At 48.5% G+C, this 19,548-nt stretch overlaps 1 protein-coding gene across 2 annotated transcripts in view; it reads left to right on the top strand.

The window, feature by feature from the left end:
• Positions 1-3,111: 3,111 nt before the first annotated feature.
• LOC140398093 (regulator of microtubule dynamics protein 3-like) overlaps positions 3,112-19,548 on the top strand; it is a 583,369-nt gene continuing 566,932 nt past the window's right edge. The window contains exon 1 of one of the 2 annotated variants that reach the window (XM_072486340.1): positions 3,112-3,813. In XM_072486340.1, coding sequence (XP_072342441.1) covers positions 3,624-3,813 — 190 coding nt within the window. In that variant the 5' untranslated portion in view covers positions 3,112-3,623. The remainder of the gene's footprint in view (positions 3,814-19,548) is intronic. The other variant, XM_072486332.1, reaches the window with a different exon arrangement.

The following is a 19,548-nucleotide window of genomic DNA, read 5'->3' as shown; positions in this document are numbered from 1 at the left end:
TACTTATTTCAGCTGCAAGCAGTCAGACCCATGATGACATACTGAAAAAGGTACTCCAACAGTTGAAAAAGCATGGAGTTTGGGTGAAGGCACACAAATGTGAAATCTTTTTGGGCCACAGGTAGTCAAAGATGGGTTACATCCAGTTCAAGCAAAAAGAAATGCGCCAGTCCTCAGAATGTCTCTGCACTCAGATCTTTTTTGCACCTAGTAAATTTATACCGAATTTGGCAACCTGATTGCATCCGTTGAACGAACCCCTGGTTAGACAAAGAGTGGGAGAAGACATAGAAGAGTGTGACAAAACATTCAAGTTGTGTAAAAATTGTTATAGGCGGCCCAATGCTTGTACATTACTATGTTCCCAAAAGGATTATGCTAGCATGTGATGCCTTTCCAGATGGAGTAGGTGCTGTGGTTTCTCATGTTGGATAATGGTGAGGATTTGCCTCACACACCCGCAGTGCCAGGGGAGTGAAATTATGCTCACATGGAAGATTGACTTTGATTTTGGAGTAATAAGATTTCATCAAATGTTTTACAGTCGTAGTTTCACAATCAAAACTGATTATAAGCCACTGACGGCCATTTTGTTTCTAAAGTCTCTAGTACCCACTTTGGCTGCAGCCCAAATGCAGAGAATGGGCTTTGATTTTGCCTGCTTATCGGCGGGGTATTCAGGTACAGACGATCGGAAGATACATTGTAATGCTATACAATGCCTAGATTACCACCCCCATGAGAGGTAGAGCCCAATAAGGAGATGTATTTTTCTTTTCACATGTAGCTGATTTGCCAGTCACAGCCGATCACATTGATAGAACAACTTGCAGTGCTATGACTAGGGTGGGAGGAGTACGTAGACTAGCCCCAGTACTCTGTTTAAAGGTTTAATTCACTCAACAGAATGGCTAATTATTTATATTGGTCACTGTTACACCCAGAGCAAAAGAGACTTTAACCAGGCTTGTTTCAATAACCTCAGAATTAGAAACTAAAATTAAAAAAAAAAAATAAGTTGCAAGAACTGGTTAACACACAATTGTACTCTGGAAGAAAACTATCCATCCCTTTTAAAAACATCCCAGCACGTGCACACACACACACAAACAAACAAAGAGCAAACAGATAGGATCTTTGCAGAGTTGGGCTTTGGAGGATGGACTTTGTAAAATAAAGGATAAAAGTTCGATGGTTTGGACGCTGTCAATCTCGAGCTTCCTTGTGTGAAGCTGATCCCAGTAAGATGTCTGGAGGTTCTCACCAATGGAGCTTCAGTGTGGAGGAGAATGTAGATGGATCAAGCTCTCTTGTCTCAACCTTTCCAAAGACAGACAAGTTCCAATGAGCTGAGGATTCATCGTCAGATATTGCCAATCACTTTTTTGGCAGGGTCAGGAGAAGGTGAGCTGAGCAGCTTTTTACTTTCTCAACCCCAATTCAACTCAGAACACAAGTCCAAAATTTAAAGCTCATCCCGGTCATGTGAATTTCAGTAAATCATTAGCTTTTATCTTCAAACCAGTTTTTTCCCATCAATTAAAAAATTGCAGTGCAAATATAACAAACGACTTTTCCCTCTCAAGTTCCATGCTAGTCAAGTGATTTCTTGGGAAAGGCATTGTTTCTCCCAGACCCAAGGTTAACTTAGATTTTTTTTTACAAATAAGTCATAAGTGCCCAAATAATGCAATGACCTTCCAACTTTTAAAAAGAAAAATAGCTTGTGAAGATATGGTTTTCCCAACAGTCGGGAGACCTGTATTGTCAACGGTATATATTACTTTATCGCAAATGGTAGCCAACACAGATACTGGATTTAGAAATCAGGCCATTTTTTAAGCATAAGAATGAGTTGTCAGTTGATAAAAGTTACATTATGCAGGGAGTAGAGTTGTAATTTATGAAAGGTAAAGATCACAGTTGCTATGTGATTTTCACGATTAACCCTTAGCTTGGTGGCCAGGATTGGATAAGGAAAATGAAGACATTGTATAGAATGTGTCAAGGAGTAGAAAAGTAGCTGCCATCAGTACCTTTGCAACCAGAGACTGCACATAGATTTTGCAGAATTTGAAGGGCAACAGCTGAGCATTGCGAAGGGTAACAACTAAGCATTGCGATGGAAAGACATTTGTAATGGGTGGAGGGGTTTCAAATGAATCACATAACAGCTGGAAAATCTAGAGATATTTTGCATACTTTGTTTGTTGCTTAGAACTTTTGACAATGGACCTTATTTTTGTTCAGAAGAATTTTTAAATTTCATGAGACTGAACAGGGTAAAACACATGAATTGCACAGTATCATACAACTTCATAAAGAGCAGCAGAGTGCACAGTAAAATTGTTAAGTGTGATCTTGTTAAACAAATGCTATATAAACATTGGAATAAGCATCAGTTATCATTAAATCACAAACTAGCATATCCTCACACAACTACCAGTAGGCCAGCAGAAATGTTTCTTAGAAGACAGCCTAGAACAAGATATAAATCAAACTGGAATAAATTGGTATAAGTTGGGATGCAAGTTCAGTTGGGTACTCCATGCAGCATAGTCTATTTTTGAATTGCAAAAATATCACAGCCAGAAGCTATGTCTGTCTCGCTCTCTCCATCCATCCATCACCAAGATTACCGATTTCCATCTGCATAATATGAGGCATGTCCATCTCTGCTTCACCTCATCAATTGCTGAAACCCCAATGCATGCCTTGGTTAATGCACAGTGTTTTTGAATGCCCAGTTAGCCGTTTTGGCCTTGATTGAGGAATGGATGTGAGCGCGAACACTGCGAGAATTCCCCTCTTCCCCATGGTATCTTCGACGACCAGAAGTAACAGCCGGAACAAGCAGATAATGCCTTGGTTCACCGGTTCCGATGAAGGAATGGCACTTTCGAGAGTTTAGCACTCCCTGGACACTGCAGTTAGAGTACACTCGGTTATTGGATCCAGATGTTTCCAACGAACCCGTCGACTAACACAATTAAATTAATCCAGGGCCTAAACGTAACAAATTACCTTTTCCTAACCCCTTTTCAAGTAGCGAAGTGCACCAGCGGAGAGAGATCCGGAACTCATGCTGGTGCGCCTGTGGTTCCGGGGGAAGCGCGGGGACTGTTTATTCCGTAGTACAAAGGTGTCCGTTCACAACAAGAGCCGGCGTGAGCTCGGGAGGACGGGTACCGGAGATGACAGGAGGGCGAGTGAGTGAAATAAGGGTAACCAAAGCCTAAAACAGGCACCACCAATAAAGGAAACTGTACCAGTTCATGAAGGATTCAACAGCAGAGCCTTGGGGACGCTGGAGAAGCGAAGGATGAAGCAAACCCCGCAGCTGACAGTTGTTGCCCAGCCAGAGCGCGACGGACTTTTGGCGGTTTGAACAGGGGACTCGTCCCCTTGGATTCTGAGCTCGAGGCTGCTCACGTGAGGAGGGGGGCCTTCAAGAGCCAAAAGCTGGTGCAAAAGTTGGCATCTTCTCGCATCAGGGAGACAAAACCTGCTCAAGGCACCAAGCTCCTTCATGTGATGTCGCAGACATACTACAGAAGCACCAGTTGTCACTTCTGTGCGATGCAGAGTAAGCCGAAGGAATCAAAACAACCCTTAAGAGGACAATGAGTGGGGATCTTAGTGCTTCTGGGTCCCGGGTGACTCTGGGGTTAGGTCTGGGGGCAGCGGCGAGTCTCGGTCTATTGTATCTAGCCTACAGTAAGGGATGGGGGAAGAGGACCTGTCGGAGCAAACAGGGGGTGTTTACCTCCAGCCAAGTGACAATCAGAAAGCCAGTCGTGCGGAGCAAGGAAGGTGAGCCATAACAGTAGGTGGCTTAGTGTTGGTGTGACTTCATTTATACCGTGGAAAGTTTAACCCATCAGAGTGCACGGCCTTTCGCCCCTATGCCACTTAGCTTATACTGTGTGGTGTTTAACCCATGTAATGGCTTTTGTACTGTTTCCAGGTATTGCCATTTGTTCAGTTGGATGTTTAATCCATCACAGTGCTGCACGGTAGCACAGTGGTTAGCACTGTTGTTTCACAGCGCCAGGGTCCCAGGTTTGATACCTACTTGGGTCACTGTGTGGAGACATTCTCCCCATGTCTGCATGGGTTTCCTCCGGGTGCTCCAGTTTCCTCCCACAAGTGCCGAAACACGTACTTGTTAGGTGAATTGGACATTCTGAATTCTCCCTCAGTGTACCTGAACAGGTGCCAGAGTGTGGCGACTAGGGGATTTTTACAGTAACTTCATTGCAGTGTTAATGTAAGCCTATTGTGACAATAAAGATTATTATTATACATTTCTCTTGCCCCATTGCCCTTTAATTTATATCATGGAGTGTTTAACTGATGATAAACTCTTCAAGCCAACATATTTCCCTTATTCTATTCTATTTTAACTTGCGGCTGAAGTCAACACCATTAACACTAACACATGAACTGATGGGCTGAATCAAGGGATTTTAATGAATAGATCTTAGTTGTTAATAATGATGAGGGATATTGTTTTATAGATGTAGTTTTGTCACCAGGTTTATCTAGGATATTGCCCTCTTTGCAGCAGTGATGCACTTCCAAATATTAACTGTCAAGTGTCTTGAGGTGTTCTCGAGGTTGTGAAACGTACAGTATGAATGCAAGTTTGTTCTTTATGTTACCAATTTGCAATATGTTTAAATCCCTGATGTGTTTAATTCATCACATCAAATTCTCACACCACTACCAATGTCAGTGACAATCCTATAAACCACTAATGCTTCAGCCAGCACTACAAAATATATATTAACAGAGCATGACTTGTGTTGTCATGTTGATTTAACTTTGCAGTGAATACATTGTATATTGTTGTGTGATCTGTGTACAAAATACATTGTATCTCCGATCCAGGAACTCAAAATTACTGAAACATGTGATCATAATGTTAGCAGGTGGCCAGAGTTCAAAACAAAAAATAAAAACAGAAAATGCTGAGATTATCTGTGGAATGAGAAACCAGGTTTTAGCAATTCAGGTCAATGACTTTTCATCAGAACTTAGTTCTGTTTGTTAGAACCTTTGGCAGGCTTGCCATCATTGGCCAGCCTTACATTTTGGGACTGCAAGCAGGAGCTTGGTGCTGATGTCCAAGGTATGTAAAGACATGTTGCTTCATTGCAACTATGACACTGACATTTATTTATCAGATAATTTGGAAGATTGTTGAGATATTCCACACCACAAAACGTGGGCAAATACCAGACAATTATCGGCATTTTATCCTCCTGATTAGCAGAGGCACTGTGGTTAGCACTGCTGCCTCACAGCACCAGAATCCCAGGTTCAATTCCGGCCTTGGGTGACTGTGGAGTTTGCACTTCCTCCCTGTGTCTATGTGGGTTTCTTCCGGGTGCTCCAGTTTACTCCCACAATCGCAAAGATGTGCAGGTTAGGTGGATTGGCCATGATAAAATTGCCCCTTAGTATCTTCGGATGTGCAGGTTAGGTGGGATTATGGGGAGTGGGCCTACATGGGGTGCTCTTTCAGAGGGTCGGTACAGACTCGATGGGCCAAATGGCCTCCTTCTGCCTTGCAAGGGTTCTCTGAAAAATTAATTAATTGTGCCACGAAGCAGCAACTACTTTAAAAAAAAAAAAAAAAAATGTTTTTAATTAAGAATTTTTAAACAATATTTTCAACCATATACACAACCCCCCCCCAACAAAGAAAAGAAATAAAGCTCGTGTGGCAAGGCATGAACATGGCCAGTCAATACGATACATAACTTTGTACATAGGATTCTTCCCGTACATGTCAGTTTCCGGATCATTCATGTATTTCCTTGCTCAAATGCCTCCGAGAAACCCCTCCCTCCCCCACGAACGATGTCCCCCCCCCCCCCCGTGTTGCTTCTGCTGCTGCTGTCCGACCCTCATCTAACGCTCCGCGAGATGGTCTAGGAACGGTTGCCACCGCCTGTAGAACCCCTGCACAGACCCTCTCAAGGCAGACTTTATCCTCTCCAACTTGATAAACCCAGCCACATCGTTTATCCAGGCCTCCACGCTGGGGGGCTTCCCAGATCCTTAGCAAGATCCTTCGCCGGGCTACTAGGGACGCAAAGGCCAGTATGCCGGCCTCTTTCGCCTCCTGCACTCCCGGCTCGTCCACTACTCCAAATAGTGCTAGCCCCCAGCTTGGCTTGACCTGGACTTTCACCACCTTCGATACTATTCCCGCAACTCCCCTCCAGTGCCAGGCATGACCAAAACATATGGACATGGTTCGCCGGACTTCCTGAGCACCTCCCGCATCTGTCCTCCACCGCAAAGAACCTACTCAGCCTCGCCCCCGTCATATGCGCTCTATGAACCACCTTCAGTTGTATCAGGCTAAGCCTGGCACACGAGGAAGAGGAATTAACCCTACTTAGGGCATCAGCCCACAGCCCCTCCTCAATCTCCTCCCCCAACTCCTCTTCCCATTTACCCTTCAGCTCCTCTACCAAAGCCTCCCCCTCTTCTTTCATCTCCTGGTATAGTGCCGACACCTTGCCCTCCCCGACCCATACACCCGAAATCACCCTCTCTTGAATCCCCTGTGCCGGGAGCAGCGGAAATTCCCTCAGCTGTCGCCTCACAAACGCCCTCACTTGCATGTATCTGAAAGTGTTTCCCGGGGGTAGCCCAAATTTCTCCTCCAGCGCCCTTGAGCTCGCAAACGTCCCGTCAATGAACAGGTTCCCCATTCTTCTGATCCCTGCCCGATGCCAGCTCTGAAACACCCCCCCCCCCCCGTCCATCTTTCCTGGGACAAACCGATGGTTGTCTCTAATCGGGGACCATACCGACGCTCCCGTCGCACCCCTGTGCCGTCTCCACTGCCCCCAGATCTTTAGCGTTGCCGCCACCACCGGGCTCGTGGTGTACCTTGTCGGCGAGAGCGGTAGCGGTGCCGTCGCCAGCGCCCCCAGGCTCGTTCCTTTGCAGGACGCCATCTCCAGCCTCTTCCACGCTGCCCCCTCTCCCTCCATCACCCATTTACGGATCATTGCCACTTTGGCTGCCCAATAGTAACCACCCAAATTCGGCAGCGCCAGCCCTCCCCTACCCCTGCTACGCTCCAGGAACCCCCTCCTTACCCTCAGGGTCTTACTCGCCCACACAAATCCCGTAATGCTCCTACTTACCCTCTTAAAGAAAGCCTTAGTAATCACAATTGGGAATACAAAAAGAAACCTCGGGAGGACCACCATTTTAACCGACTGTACCCTACCCGCCAGCGAGAGTGGCAGCATGTCCCACCTTTTAAAGTCCTCCTCCATCTGTTCCACCAGCCGAGTCAAATTAAGCTTGTGCAGTGCCCCCCAGCTCCTAGCTACCTGAATCCCCAAGTATCGAAAGCTCCCTTCCGCCCTCCTCAACGGTAGGTCGTCTATCCCTCTTCCCTGGTCCCCCGGGTGGATCACAAAGAGCTCGCTCTTTCCCATATTGAGCTTATAGCCCGAAAAGTCTCAAGTCCCGTAGGATCTGCATTACCTCAACCATCCCCTCCACTGGATCCGTCACGTACAGCAACAGGTCGTCTGCATACAGCGACACTCGATGTTCCTCTCCCCCTCGAACCACCCCCTTCCATTTCCCCGACTCCCTTAACGCCATGGCCAAAGGTTCAATTGCTAATGCAAACAGCAGAGGGGACAGGGGGCACCCCTGCCTCGTCCCTCGATACAACCGGAAATACTCCGACCTTCGCCGGTTCGTGACCACACTCGCCACCGGGGCTTTATACAGGAGCTTAACCCAACTGATAAACCCTCCCCCGATCCCAAACCTCCTCAACACTTCCCAGAGATACTCCCACTCTACCCGATCAAAGGCCTTCTCCGCATCCATGGCTGTCACTATCTCCGCTTCTCCCTCCACCGATGGCATCATTATCACATTTAGGATCCTTCGCACATTAGTATTTAACTGTCTACCCTTTACGAATCCCGTCTGGTCCTCGTGAATCACCCCCGGGACACAGTCCTCAATCCTCGTGGCCAACATTTTTGCCAGCAACTGGGGGCAGCACGGTAGCCTTGTGGATAGCACAATTGCTTCACAGCTCCAGGGTCCCAGGTTCGATTCGGGCTTGGGTCACTGTCTGTGCGGAGTCTGCACGTCCTCCCCGTGTGTGCATGGGTTTGCTCCGGTTTCCTCCTACAGTCCAAAGATGTGCAGGTGAGGTGGATTGGCCATGATAAATTGCCCTTAGTGTCCAAAATTGCCCTTAGGATTGGGGCGCTTTCCTGAACCAGCCCCGCCCCCTATGACGCAGCTCCTGTTGCGGCCATTATCCCAGTTCCCTCATCCCCGAGCCTCACCTCCCTCCAGCACCGACGCCCACATTCTCCATCATTATAATCTCGTCTACAGAAAAGAAAAAAGGACTTTTAGGAATTTTAACCAGAGCTCTACTCCCATCCCCATCCATCGCCCCACCCATGAAGTGTTCTTTGCCCCTATTTACAGCCCCCGTTTACAACCAACATCCCCCCCCGCCCAGCCCTCAGTTCGAGTCCAGTTTTTCCGTCTGGATAAAGGTCCAAGCCTCTTCTGGCGTTTCAAAATAATGGTGTCGGTCCTGATAGGTGACCCACAGTCGCGCAGGCTGCAACATGCCGAACCTGACTCTTTTTTTTTTTATGCAGCACCGCCTTGGCCCGTTTGAAGCCAGCTCTCCTCCTTGCCACCTCCGCGCTCCAGTCCTGGTAGACTCGGATCACCGCATTCTCCCATCTACTGCTCCGCACCTTCTTGGCCCATCTCCGCACACTTTCTTTATCCATGAAGCGATGGAACCTTGCCACTATCGCCCTTGGCGGCTCATCAGCCTTTGGTCTCCTCGGCAGGACCCGGTGAGCCCCCTCCAACTCCAAGGGGGTCGGAGGGGCCTCCGCTCCCATCAGCGAATGGAGCATCGTACTCGCATCCGCCCCGGCGTCAGCTCCCTCCACTCCTTCGGGAAGACCCAGAATCCGGAGGTTTTTCCTCCTCGACCTGTTCTCCAGGATCTCGAGTCTCTCGGCCCACCTCCTGTGCTCCGCCTCGTGCGCCTCCATTTTTACCGCCAGGCCCAGGATCTCGTCCTCGTTCTCATTCGTTTTATCCCACACCTCATGAAGCTCCACCGCTTGGGCCTTCTGGGTCTCCTTCAGCCCCTCGATCGCCAACAGCATTGGTGCCAGCACCTCCTTTTTAAGCTCCTCCACACAGCGCTTAAGGAACTCCTGCTGGACCGGCCCCATGCTGCTCGATCTCCGCCCTCCGCCACCTTGCTTTTTCCCCCTCGATTTTGCCGCTGCGCCAGAGCCTCTTTTCTTGCCGCTCCACCGCTGATCTTGGCCATATATCGTAAGGGGGGACCTTACTGCACCTTCCCACACGGGATCTGATCAAAAAAGCTCCGTTGGGGCTCCTCTAGTGAGCCCGAAAGTCCGTTGTCGCGGGAGCTGCCGAAACGTGCGGCTTAGCTCCGCATCGCCGCAACCGGAAGTCGGCGAAGCAGCAACTACTTAACAATAATCTTCTCGCCCACACCCAGTTTCGGTTCTGCCGTAATCATTGGGCTTCAGACTTTCCCATCGTCTTTATAGAAAAACAGATATAGGAACTTAATGCCAGAACAGACTACAATCCCTCGATATCAATTAGTAGCTGAATTAGTATAGCACCAAGTTGCTGCACTATTACAACAGTAATTTTTATAGCACCTTTAACATAGTAACCATCCCGACTTCCCGGTGATGGTGATGTGCTGAGCAGATGAACATCAGGTGGCTCTCCTCCAGAACATCGCCAAATAGGCACTTTTAGTCAAGATTAGCCCGAATATTTGGTCGTATCTCACCCACAATTAAAAAAGGGAAAGGATAGAATCATCATGCAGGCAAACGGGAGCTTGAGAGGCCGCGGAAATGGCAGAAGCAAAGAGAAAGGCCACGAGCAACGGGTGGACAAGTCGGCAGACCCACGAGGCGAGGGGTCTCTGGCTACCCTGGAGAGAGGGACCGAAAACCTGAACAATGCCGCCAGTGGAAATCCAGGTGGTGTCAAGGTGGCAGTGACAGCGGCATTAGTCGCCATGCAGACGGCAATTGATGGCCTCGAGAAGAAGGTGGAGGCACAGGGAAGATGATCCTCGAGCTGGAAAAGGTGTCGACGGACCAGAATGACAAGAAGGGGAAGTCGAGAACCAGGAAAATAGGTCCTGATGCCAGAATATCCGGATCGTGGGCCTGCCAGAGGTGATCGAGGGCAGGGATGTGGCCCAAATGCTGGCAACCTAGTTGGGAAGGACAGTTTCCCCAATCCGCCGAAGATGGAGAGGGCCCACAGATAGCTCTGACCGAAGCCCAAAGCGGGGAAACAACCAAGGGCGATAATTGCAAAACTGCAGCGTTTTCGTGATCTTGAGAGGATCCTACAGTGGGCAAGGCAGACAAAGGCGAGCAGCTGGGAAGGACATAGAATCCAGGTCTACCAGGATATTGGGCCAGACCTAGCAAAGAGCAGGGCTGAGTTCAATCAGGCGAAATTGGCCCTGTACAGGAGCGGAGTGAGATTTAGAATGTTGTTCCCAGCCAGACTCTGGGTCACATTCTAAAATAAAGAACATTATTTCACCACCCCGGCTGAGGCGCACAAGTTTGTTCAGACAAATGGCCTGGACAAGGGGCAGGCAAGGAAATGCTGAGGGCGAAGCAGAGAAGGAAAGCGGGGAGAAAGAAAGAACTATGGTGGACACACCGTTTGTGTGGATTTGTACGGCCTCGCTTTGATCAGAAAGATCAGACCACCGGCGGGAAGAGAGAGCAGTGGAATGCAGGACAGGGTGTGGCAGAGACAAAGAACAGGTATTTAGCGGGTGTGGGAAAGGGGTAAGACCAACCCCAGGGAGGGGGTGGGGGGAGCTCCACACTTGTGGGGAAAGCTAGCGCAGGAAGAATGACAGCAAGGGGGACCACAGCGCACCTCCCAGCAGGGAGTGAGCGTCTGGCAGGTGGGGGTGGGGGGACACACCAGGGAAACACAAGGAAAAGAAAGGGATGGGTCTCACATTGGCTTCAGCAGGTAAGTTGCAGATTGAAGGAACATGATGGTGCTGTAAGCAACAACTTTGGAGGGTCCCTAAACAAAGGGAATCCCTGGAGTGCAGGGGCTCACCCACATGGTGTACACGAGTTGGCGGCTATGTTGCGTGGCCACTGGACAAAGGGAAACCATTGAGTACAGGGGCCCAGCCTCATGGTGGGACCGGCGACCGTGGCCATTTTGGATGGCCCGCTCACAAAGGAAAACCCCGGAGTGGAGGGCCCCATCCACCAGGTAAGTATGGATGATCTCGCAGGAAGGAAGGGACAGAAATCCCCCACCAAGAGAATCACCTGGAAGATTAGGGGACTTAACGGCCCAGTGAAAAGATCCAGAGTCTTCACCCATTTGAGAAGTTTGAAAGTCAACATAGTTTTGCTTCAAGAGACGCACGTGAGGGAGAAGGACCGACTGCGGGTAAGGAAGGGCTGGGTAGGACAGACGTACCATTCATGTTACAGGACGAGGGCTAACATGGTAGCCATGCTGATTAGGAAGAGGACAGTGTTTTCGGCGACAAGGATGGTCCTTCAAGAGACGCACGTGAGGGAGAAGGACCGACTGCGGGTAAGGAAGGGCTGGGTAGGACAGACGTACCATTCATGTTGTAGGATGAGGGCTAGCGTGGTTAGACAAACTGATTCGTAAGAGAACGGTGTTTTCGGCGACAATGATGGTTATGGACTCTGGGGGTGCGATAAGTCATGACCAGTGATGTCCTGGATGGGGCATTGGTAGTCCTGGTCAACGTGTACGCGCCCAACTGGGAGGACACGGATTTTATAAAGAAGACCATGGCGGAAATCCCTGACATCGACGCACCGTCTGATCATGGGGGGGGGGGGGGGGATCTTAACTGTGTACAGGACCCATTGACAGACTGATCAAACCCCAGAACGGGGAAAAAGACAGGCATGACTAGACAATTGGGAGCATTCATGGAGCAGATGGGGGCACTGGACCCATAGAGGTTCCTACACCCTGGTGAGAAGGAATTCTCACTCTTTTCACCGGTGCACAAGGCATACACCTGTATAGACTTCTTTGCAGTGGGGAAATCGGTGCTTCCAGACATACTAAGAGCGGAATACTCCGCAATTGCAATCTCCGACCATGCTCCACATTACATGAATGCGAGGTTGCAGACGGGCTATGCCCAATGCCCCGCATGGAGGTTGGACACTGACCTCTTGGCCGACAGGGCCTTCTGCATCAGAGAAAACATCACAGGCCATAGGTGAGTACATCACTAACAACCAGAATGGGGAAGTCTCACCTTCCATGTTCTGGGAGGCACTGAAGGCGGTGATTAGGGGAGAGATTATAGCCTACAAAGCTCGTAGAGATAGGGGAGAGAGGGCAGCTAGGCAACGACTGATCGACTCCATCCTGGAGGTCGACAGAAGGTACTCCAAGACCCTGACCATAGAGCCATTGATGGAGAGGATAAACTACAAATGGACTTTAACCTGCTATCCACCAGGAAGGCAGAGTACCAACTCCGCCAGACACGGGGAACCTTTTATGAACACTGAGAGACGGCTAGCCGCGTGTTGGCTCACGAGCTGAGAAAGCAGCCAGCAACAAGGGAGATAGCCCAGATAAAGGATAGCAGAGGCAGACTGGTAGCCGAACCAAAAAAGGTTAACCGAGCATTTGAGGTCTTCTTCCGGGGGCTTGTTACCTCTGACCCTCCCGGCTGGGACTCGGGAATGAAACGGTTCTTCGATGGTCTGGACATGCCAGTTGTGGGGAGCGATAGGTGGAGGGAGCTGGAAGGACCAATAGGACTAACAGCTAACAGCAGGTTTTTCGAGACTTGTGGAAAGAAACCGGAGCACCCAGAAGAAACCCACGCAGACACGGAGAACATGCAGACTCCACACAGACAGTGACCCAAGCGGGGAATTGAACCCGGGTCTCTGGCGCTCTGCAACAACAGTGTTAACCACTGTGCTACCATCCATCCATCTGTTGTAAGATTAGGAATGGGGCTGTTGCTGACAATTCCAGAACATTGAACTTGATTCATAGCTCTTGCTGCATAATTATGCAGCTCATACAAGCCTACAACAGGATATGGAAAAATTCAGGTTTGGGGGGGCTCATAAGTGGCAGGTAATATTTCTGCCACATAAATCTCAGATGATGGCCACGCCCAACAAGAAAAAAACACCAACAACCTCCCCTGACATTAAATGGCATCACCATTGTTAATGTTGAGCGAGTTACCATTGATCAAAAAATTATAACAAACCACCATATCGTCCATGCATGCTGGAACGAGGCAGATACTGGGCATTCTATCAAGTGGCTCATCTCCTGACTTCTCAAAACCCCTCCACCATTTACAAGACTCAAGCCAGGAGTCCACTGGAATTTGTGCACCTAATGATGGGTGCAGCTGCTACAACAATCAAGAAGCTCAATCACCAATATGAATGGGAGTATTGTCGTGGAAACCGTGGCATGTTCAAATTTCCCATCTTCAGTTGCACGTTATTCTGACCCGAAAATATATTTCTGTTTCTTTGCCATTACTGGATCAAATCCTGGAATCCCCTCTTGAATATTATCATAGGAGCTCTGTCAACACAACAACTGCAGTGACTCAAGAAGAAGGTCTTCTAGCACTTCAGTGAAGCTAGCCTTGATAACATCACACACTCCGATCAGATATCTTTAAAAGAAAATAGGATCACCACCACTGAGGATTGGGCCTCCTTCAGGAGGAATGGAGCAGAAACCAACATTATAAACAAGATTCACACTTGCCGTTTGAAAATTCCGTGACCGTGGTGAGGCCCCAAAATTGGAAATTTTACACGATATATGACAAGCTGCAAGAAATCATTTACTTTATGCATGATATGCCTTTACCAGTAAAGGGAGCATCATAGAATTGAATCATTGAATTTACAGTGCCATTTGGCCCATCGAGTGCACCGGCTCTTGGAAAGAGCACCCCACCCAAGCCCACACCTCCACCCTGTCTCCACAACCCAGTAACCCCACCCAACACTTGAGGGCAATTTTGGACACTAAGGGCAATTTAGCATGGTCAATCCACCTAACCTGCACATCTTTGGACTGTGGGAGGAAACCAGAGCACCCGGAGGAAACCCACGCACACACAGGGAGAACGTGCAGACTCCACACAGACAGTGACCCAAGCGGGGAATTGAACCATGGTCTCTGGCACTGTGTAACAACAGTGTTAACCACTGTGCTACCGTCCTTCCATCTGTTGTAAGATTAGGAATGCGGCTGTTGCTGACAATTCCAGAATATTGAACTGGATTCACAGACAGTGACCCAAGCCGGGAATCAAACCTGGGACCCTGGAGCTGTGACGCAATTGTGCTAACCACTATGCTACCATGCATCGTAGAAGAGCAGTTGGGATGTTGAGCAAAAAGCTACTTTAATTGGAACTGACATACCTCTAGTACTAGACTACAGTCTCTAATTCCCCAATTATGATTGCTGAACGATACTGCATTATTGAGTGAGGCAGCGACATTTACATTGCTCTAGACAAAGGTTGACTTTCAGAGTAGGGTTAAAATATTTGAGGTTGGATTGATTAAATAAAGAAGACCACTCTCATTCAAGTAATTTGAATGAATCTTATTCGCAGAGGGAGTTAATGATGACTTTAAAACTTTTTAACAGTGAACTTTGAATCTCACCTGAACACAATTAGCTCAAGACTCTTGCTCCTAATATTATAAACTGTAGGCTGAAGACCGAAATGTGATAGTAAATAACCTTGCGTTATCTTGCTGCAAGGAACTGTCCTGGACAGGATGACTTCCTGGTAAAAAAATTATAAAGCATTGCATTGCATACTACTACTGCTCTGTTTAGGAGAAAATCTGTGAAAAAAGAATGCTGTGGCCATTGTAGGAGCTGTAGACTGGCATATATCTTTCTTGAATGTGAGCGACAAGGTCTTGGTCACAATTCGCATGATAAATTATATACCATCATCCTAAAGTATTTGAACCAAAGTAAATCAGTTTTATTGCAAAGCAATTGTCAGGAAACAGGAGCAAGGGTCTGGGGTTTACTACATCATGCTTAAGTCCTAACACTGCAAAATAAACAATCACAATGAGTGGGCCTAACCATCTGCCTGAAATTCAAAACTAGTGAGAAGAACTGTGAACTATGTCCAGATGGGGAGAAGCACTGTCCCACTGGGAGGAGGGTTAAACAATGTGAGGCGTTAAGGTGATGAAGAACAATGATATTTAATTCAGAGACTCCTAACTGCCTGTGCCTAACTTCACCCATGTCCCTACAATTCCTTGCACTTGTAACTCTCCCACAACATCTGGGTGTGTTCCAAAAATGCACATCACAGAGGTGGAGGCGGCCTCTGCCTTCCATGCTCTGTTGCCTGAGATGCCCTTGGCGGGCGTCCTCCGAAGGGCTGGAACTCCTGCTTTTGGGTGGCACTGGTGTTGCTGCATCACCCTGTTCTGCCCACTGCACCTGAGTTGCTCTGGTCTCAGTACAGGAGTTTCAGATTGGCTGGACACTCCCCAAGGTCTCATGGGTGGAAGGTCCCAGGAAGTGCTCCAGCGGATCATAGAATCCCTACGGTGCAGAAGAAGGTCATTCGGACCATCGATCTACACCGACTCTTCGAGCAAGCACTCTACCCCTATCCACATACCCAATGACCCCTCCCTTCATAGATTTCATAGAATTTACGGTGCAGAAGGAGGCCATTCGGCCCATCGAGTCTGCACCGGTCCTTACAAAGAGCACCCTACTGAAGCCCACGTATCTATCCTGTCCCTGTAACCCAGTAACACCCACTTAACATTTTTTGGACACTTAAGGGCAATTTAGCATGGCCAATCCACCTAACCCGCACATCTTTGGACTGTGGGAGGAAACCGGAGCACCCGGAGGAAACCCATGCAGACACGGGGAGAACGTGCAGACTCCGCACAGACAGTGACCCAACCGGGAATCAAACCTGGGTCCCTGGAGCTGTGAAGCAACTGTGCTAACCACTACGCTACCGTGCTGTCCCTAACGTTTATCTAATCCAATAACCTAACCTGCACATCACTGGACACTAAGGGGCAATCTACCTAATCCGTACATCTTTGGACTGTGGAGGAAACCAGAGCACTGAAGGAACGCCATGCAGACACTGGGAGAATGTACAAACTCCACATAGACAGTGACCCAAGCCGGAATTGTACCTGGGTCCCTGGCGCTGTGAGGCAGCAGTGCTAACCACTGTGCCACCGATCCTCCTCCCTCCATCTGCTCGTTAGACACCTGGGTTACTCCAAGGGTTGGAAGGGCAGCTGGAATGAGCGGCAAAAGCCTCAAAATCAACTGGCATGGCCAGCCCTGGATGCCCGCCATTGTCTGCACCATGCATTTGAAGCCCTCAGCCATTGTCCTCAGGATGTGGAGATGATTACCCCTCTCTCTGGATCTGTAAAGACTTAGTTACCTGCAAATGCCTGCATTCAAAGTATCGTCTTGCATCTTTGACTTTGTCTATATATATGTTTCTGGAACCTACTTCTTCATTCACCTGAGGAAGGAGCAGTGCTCCGAAAGCTGGTGATTTGAAACAAACCTGTTGGATTTTAACCTGGTGTTGTAAGACTTCTTATCGTCCTCCAGGGCAGAGCTACGCTTCTGAGTTCTCCAGTCAACCTCTTTCTCCTGGCTTTCCACTGCAGATGTCATCCTTGCTGTGTTGTCCTGGGTACCAAGCATTGCCGGCATCATCTTCTGCTACAGAAAACATTGGGATTTCTCCATTCGGCCGTACAATCTCAGGAGTGTCGCAGACAGCCCCACCTGGTATTCCCGGCTCTGCCTTTACATCTCCAGCAGCTGAGAGATGTAGCAGCGTCACTGTACCTGGCTGGGACACAGCTCAGTCCTGGGATCCAGCAGACCTCTGACTGTCTGATCCTTGGGACGTACCTGCCTCCACCTGATGTGCACCAGAAGCTGTGTGGTTCTCACCAGACCTTGACACAGAAGCCTGCCTCCTTACGTTTGTCCACCTAACTTTGTGTCTCTGTGATGGTGGTTGGTACGGGTGATAGCTGTGACCCTTCATCCATGTCATTCTCCGCGATATCCTCTTGAGGTGGTACTGAAGGTGGGTTGTGGGACACTGCTGGCAGATGGGCAGGACCCCTCGGGTGATGTCCCTGCAAGGCAATGGACATGCCTTTAGTACAGGGCCTTGTCAATGGTTTGGACTACACAAAACTTACTTAGGACTCTTCATTTGGATGAAGGTACTGTGGTTCCTCACTTTTCTCTCGCAAGCCCACCATGCTCCCAACAAAGGCCCACTCTTGCTCGTTCCTGCAAGCTCCATGGCTCTCTCCTTGGATAGAGTCAGGACCCTCAACTCAGGCATCCCTTCGCTTTTCCCCAGGGTAGAGGGGTCAATTACTAGGGGGCATAGGTTTAAGGTGAGAGGGGCAAAGTTTAGAGTAGATGTACGAGGCAAGTTTTTTTACGCAGAGGGTAGTGGGTGCCTGGAACTCACTACCGGAGGAGGTAGTGGAGGCAGGGACGATAGGGACATTTAAGGGGCATCTTGACAAATATATGAATAGGATGGGAATAGAAGGATACGGACCCAGGAAGTGTAGAAGATTGTAGTTTAGTCGGGCAGTATGGTCGGCACGGGCTTGGAGGGCCGAAGGGCCTGTTCCTGTGCTGTACATTTCTTTGTTCTTTGTTCTTTGTTCGCTAATTTTCTCTTGCTTGAGTAAGTTGTGGGTGAACATCTCGGCAGGGGTGGTATGGTGGCACAGTGTTTAGCATTGCTGTCTCACAGCGGCAGGAACCCGAGTTCGATACCCACCTCGGGTGACTGTGTAGAGTTTGCAAGTTATCTCAGTATCAGATTGAGTTTTCTCCGGGTGCTCCGATTACCTCCCATAGTTCAAAGACGTGCATGTTAGGCAGATTGGCCATGCAAAATGCCCTTTAGTGACCAAAGATGTGCAGGTTAGGTTGAGTTATGGGGTTGGGGCAGGGAAGTGGGCCTAGGTAGCGTGCTCTTTCAGAGGGTCGATGCTTATAGAATCATAGAATTTACAGTGAAGAAGGAGACCATTCGACCTATCGCGTCTGCTCCAGCCCTGGAAAGAGGACCCTACTTAAGCCCACACCTCTACCCTATCCCAGTAACCCCACCTAACTTTTTTTTTAAGACACTGAGGGCAATTTATCATGGCCAATCCACCTAACCTGCACATCTTTGGACTGTGGGAGGAAACCAGAGCACCCGGAGGAAACCCACACAGACACGGCAAGAACGTACAGACTCCGCACAGACCGTGAGCCAAGCTGGGGATCGAACCTGGGACCCTGGAGCTGTGAAGCAATGTTACTAACCACTGTGCTACCGTGCCGCCCAGGCTTAAGCAGGGAGGAGTTCTGAAGACGCTTTCTGGGGGGGGGGTTGTTGTTACGTAAGGGAGATATTAAGATCTTGGGTCCAGAAATTAGATCTAAGATGTAGCAGGCAAACTAGGGGTTAAACAGACTTGAGGAGAAAAGTAACTGCTAGCACGGAGTCAAGAGGATACGTCTACACCTGGCCAAGTTATGTTGTGCCAGTCAGACTTAAACTCATTAGTGGGAATGCACCGGATGCCCTTGACCCATTGTCCTTCGGGACACTTCTCTCTGACCAGCCATTAGCCCATTACAGTGTTTGATGGCCTCTTTGTCTGCCAAAGGCAGATTGTTGAATATCAATAGCATGGCTCTGTTCTTGTGTATAAATGGGAGTGGGCAATAAAACAGCCAAGATAGCGATGATAGTTTCTAGTCTGGAAACCCCAGATAACCTTTGTTTGAGGGGCTGGCCGGAGCTTGGAGAGAAAAATAATCCTGTTGTGAACAGACAGGAGAAGGCTTTGGAAATCGACCGAGAGAGATCATGAAAGGCACTGAGGCAGGCTTTGGAAAAGGGTTCTGTACGAATGTCCCTAACACAAGAAAAATGTCTTTGTAAATGCAAGTTTTGTTTTTGTCTGCTTGTGTAAGTTGCATGAGAGCTGCATGTTCTGTTAAAGTGTTGCTTAATGGGAACTACTGTGTTTAGGTTAAGAAACTACATGTAATCTGCTATTGTTAGGGTTGAAGTTTAAAATTTTAAATATTGTTTGCTTTTGTTTTGTTTCAATAAAGTTTGTTTATAAAATAATCAAGCCTATTTCTTATATTATAACTCTGGAATGAATCGATCTTTCTGCACCACATTAAAACTTTAAAGAGTTGTGGCTCTGGTCCAGTGTCTTGAGAGCGGACCAGGCGTCCATAACAGTTTGAGGATGCTGGCGGGAGGTCGGGTGCTGGTGCTCTGCAAGGTCACTGCATGTGGGATCGAGGTGACATCCCTGTGTGACA

Source organism: Scyliorhinus torazame, chromosome 2 (assembly GCF_047496885.1).
Source record: "Scyliorhinus torazame isolate Kashiwa2021f chromosome 2, sScyTor2.1, whole genome shotgun sequence".
Classification (NCBI taxonomy): domain Eukaryota; kingdom Metazoa; phylum Chordata; class Chondrichthyes; order Carcharhiniformes; family Scyliorhinidae; genus Scyliorhinus; species Scyliorhinus torazame.
The sequence above is the reverse complement of the archived record's forward strand: the minus strand, read 5'-3'. Positions and strand labels throughout refer to the sequence as shown.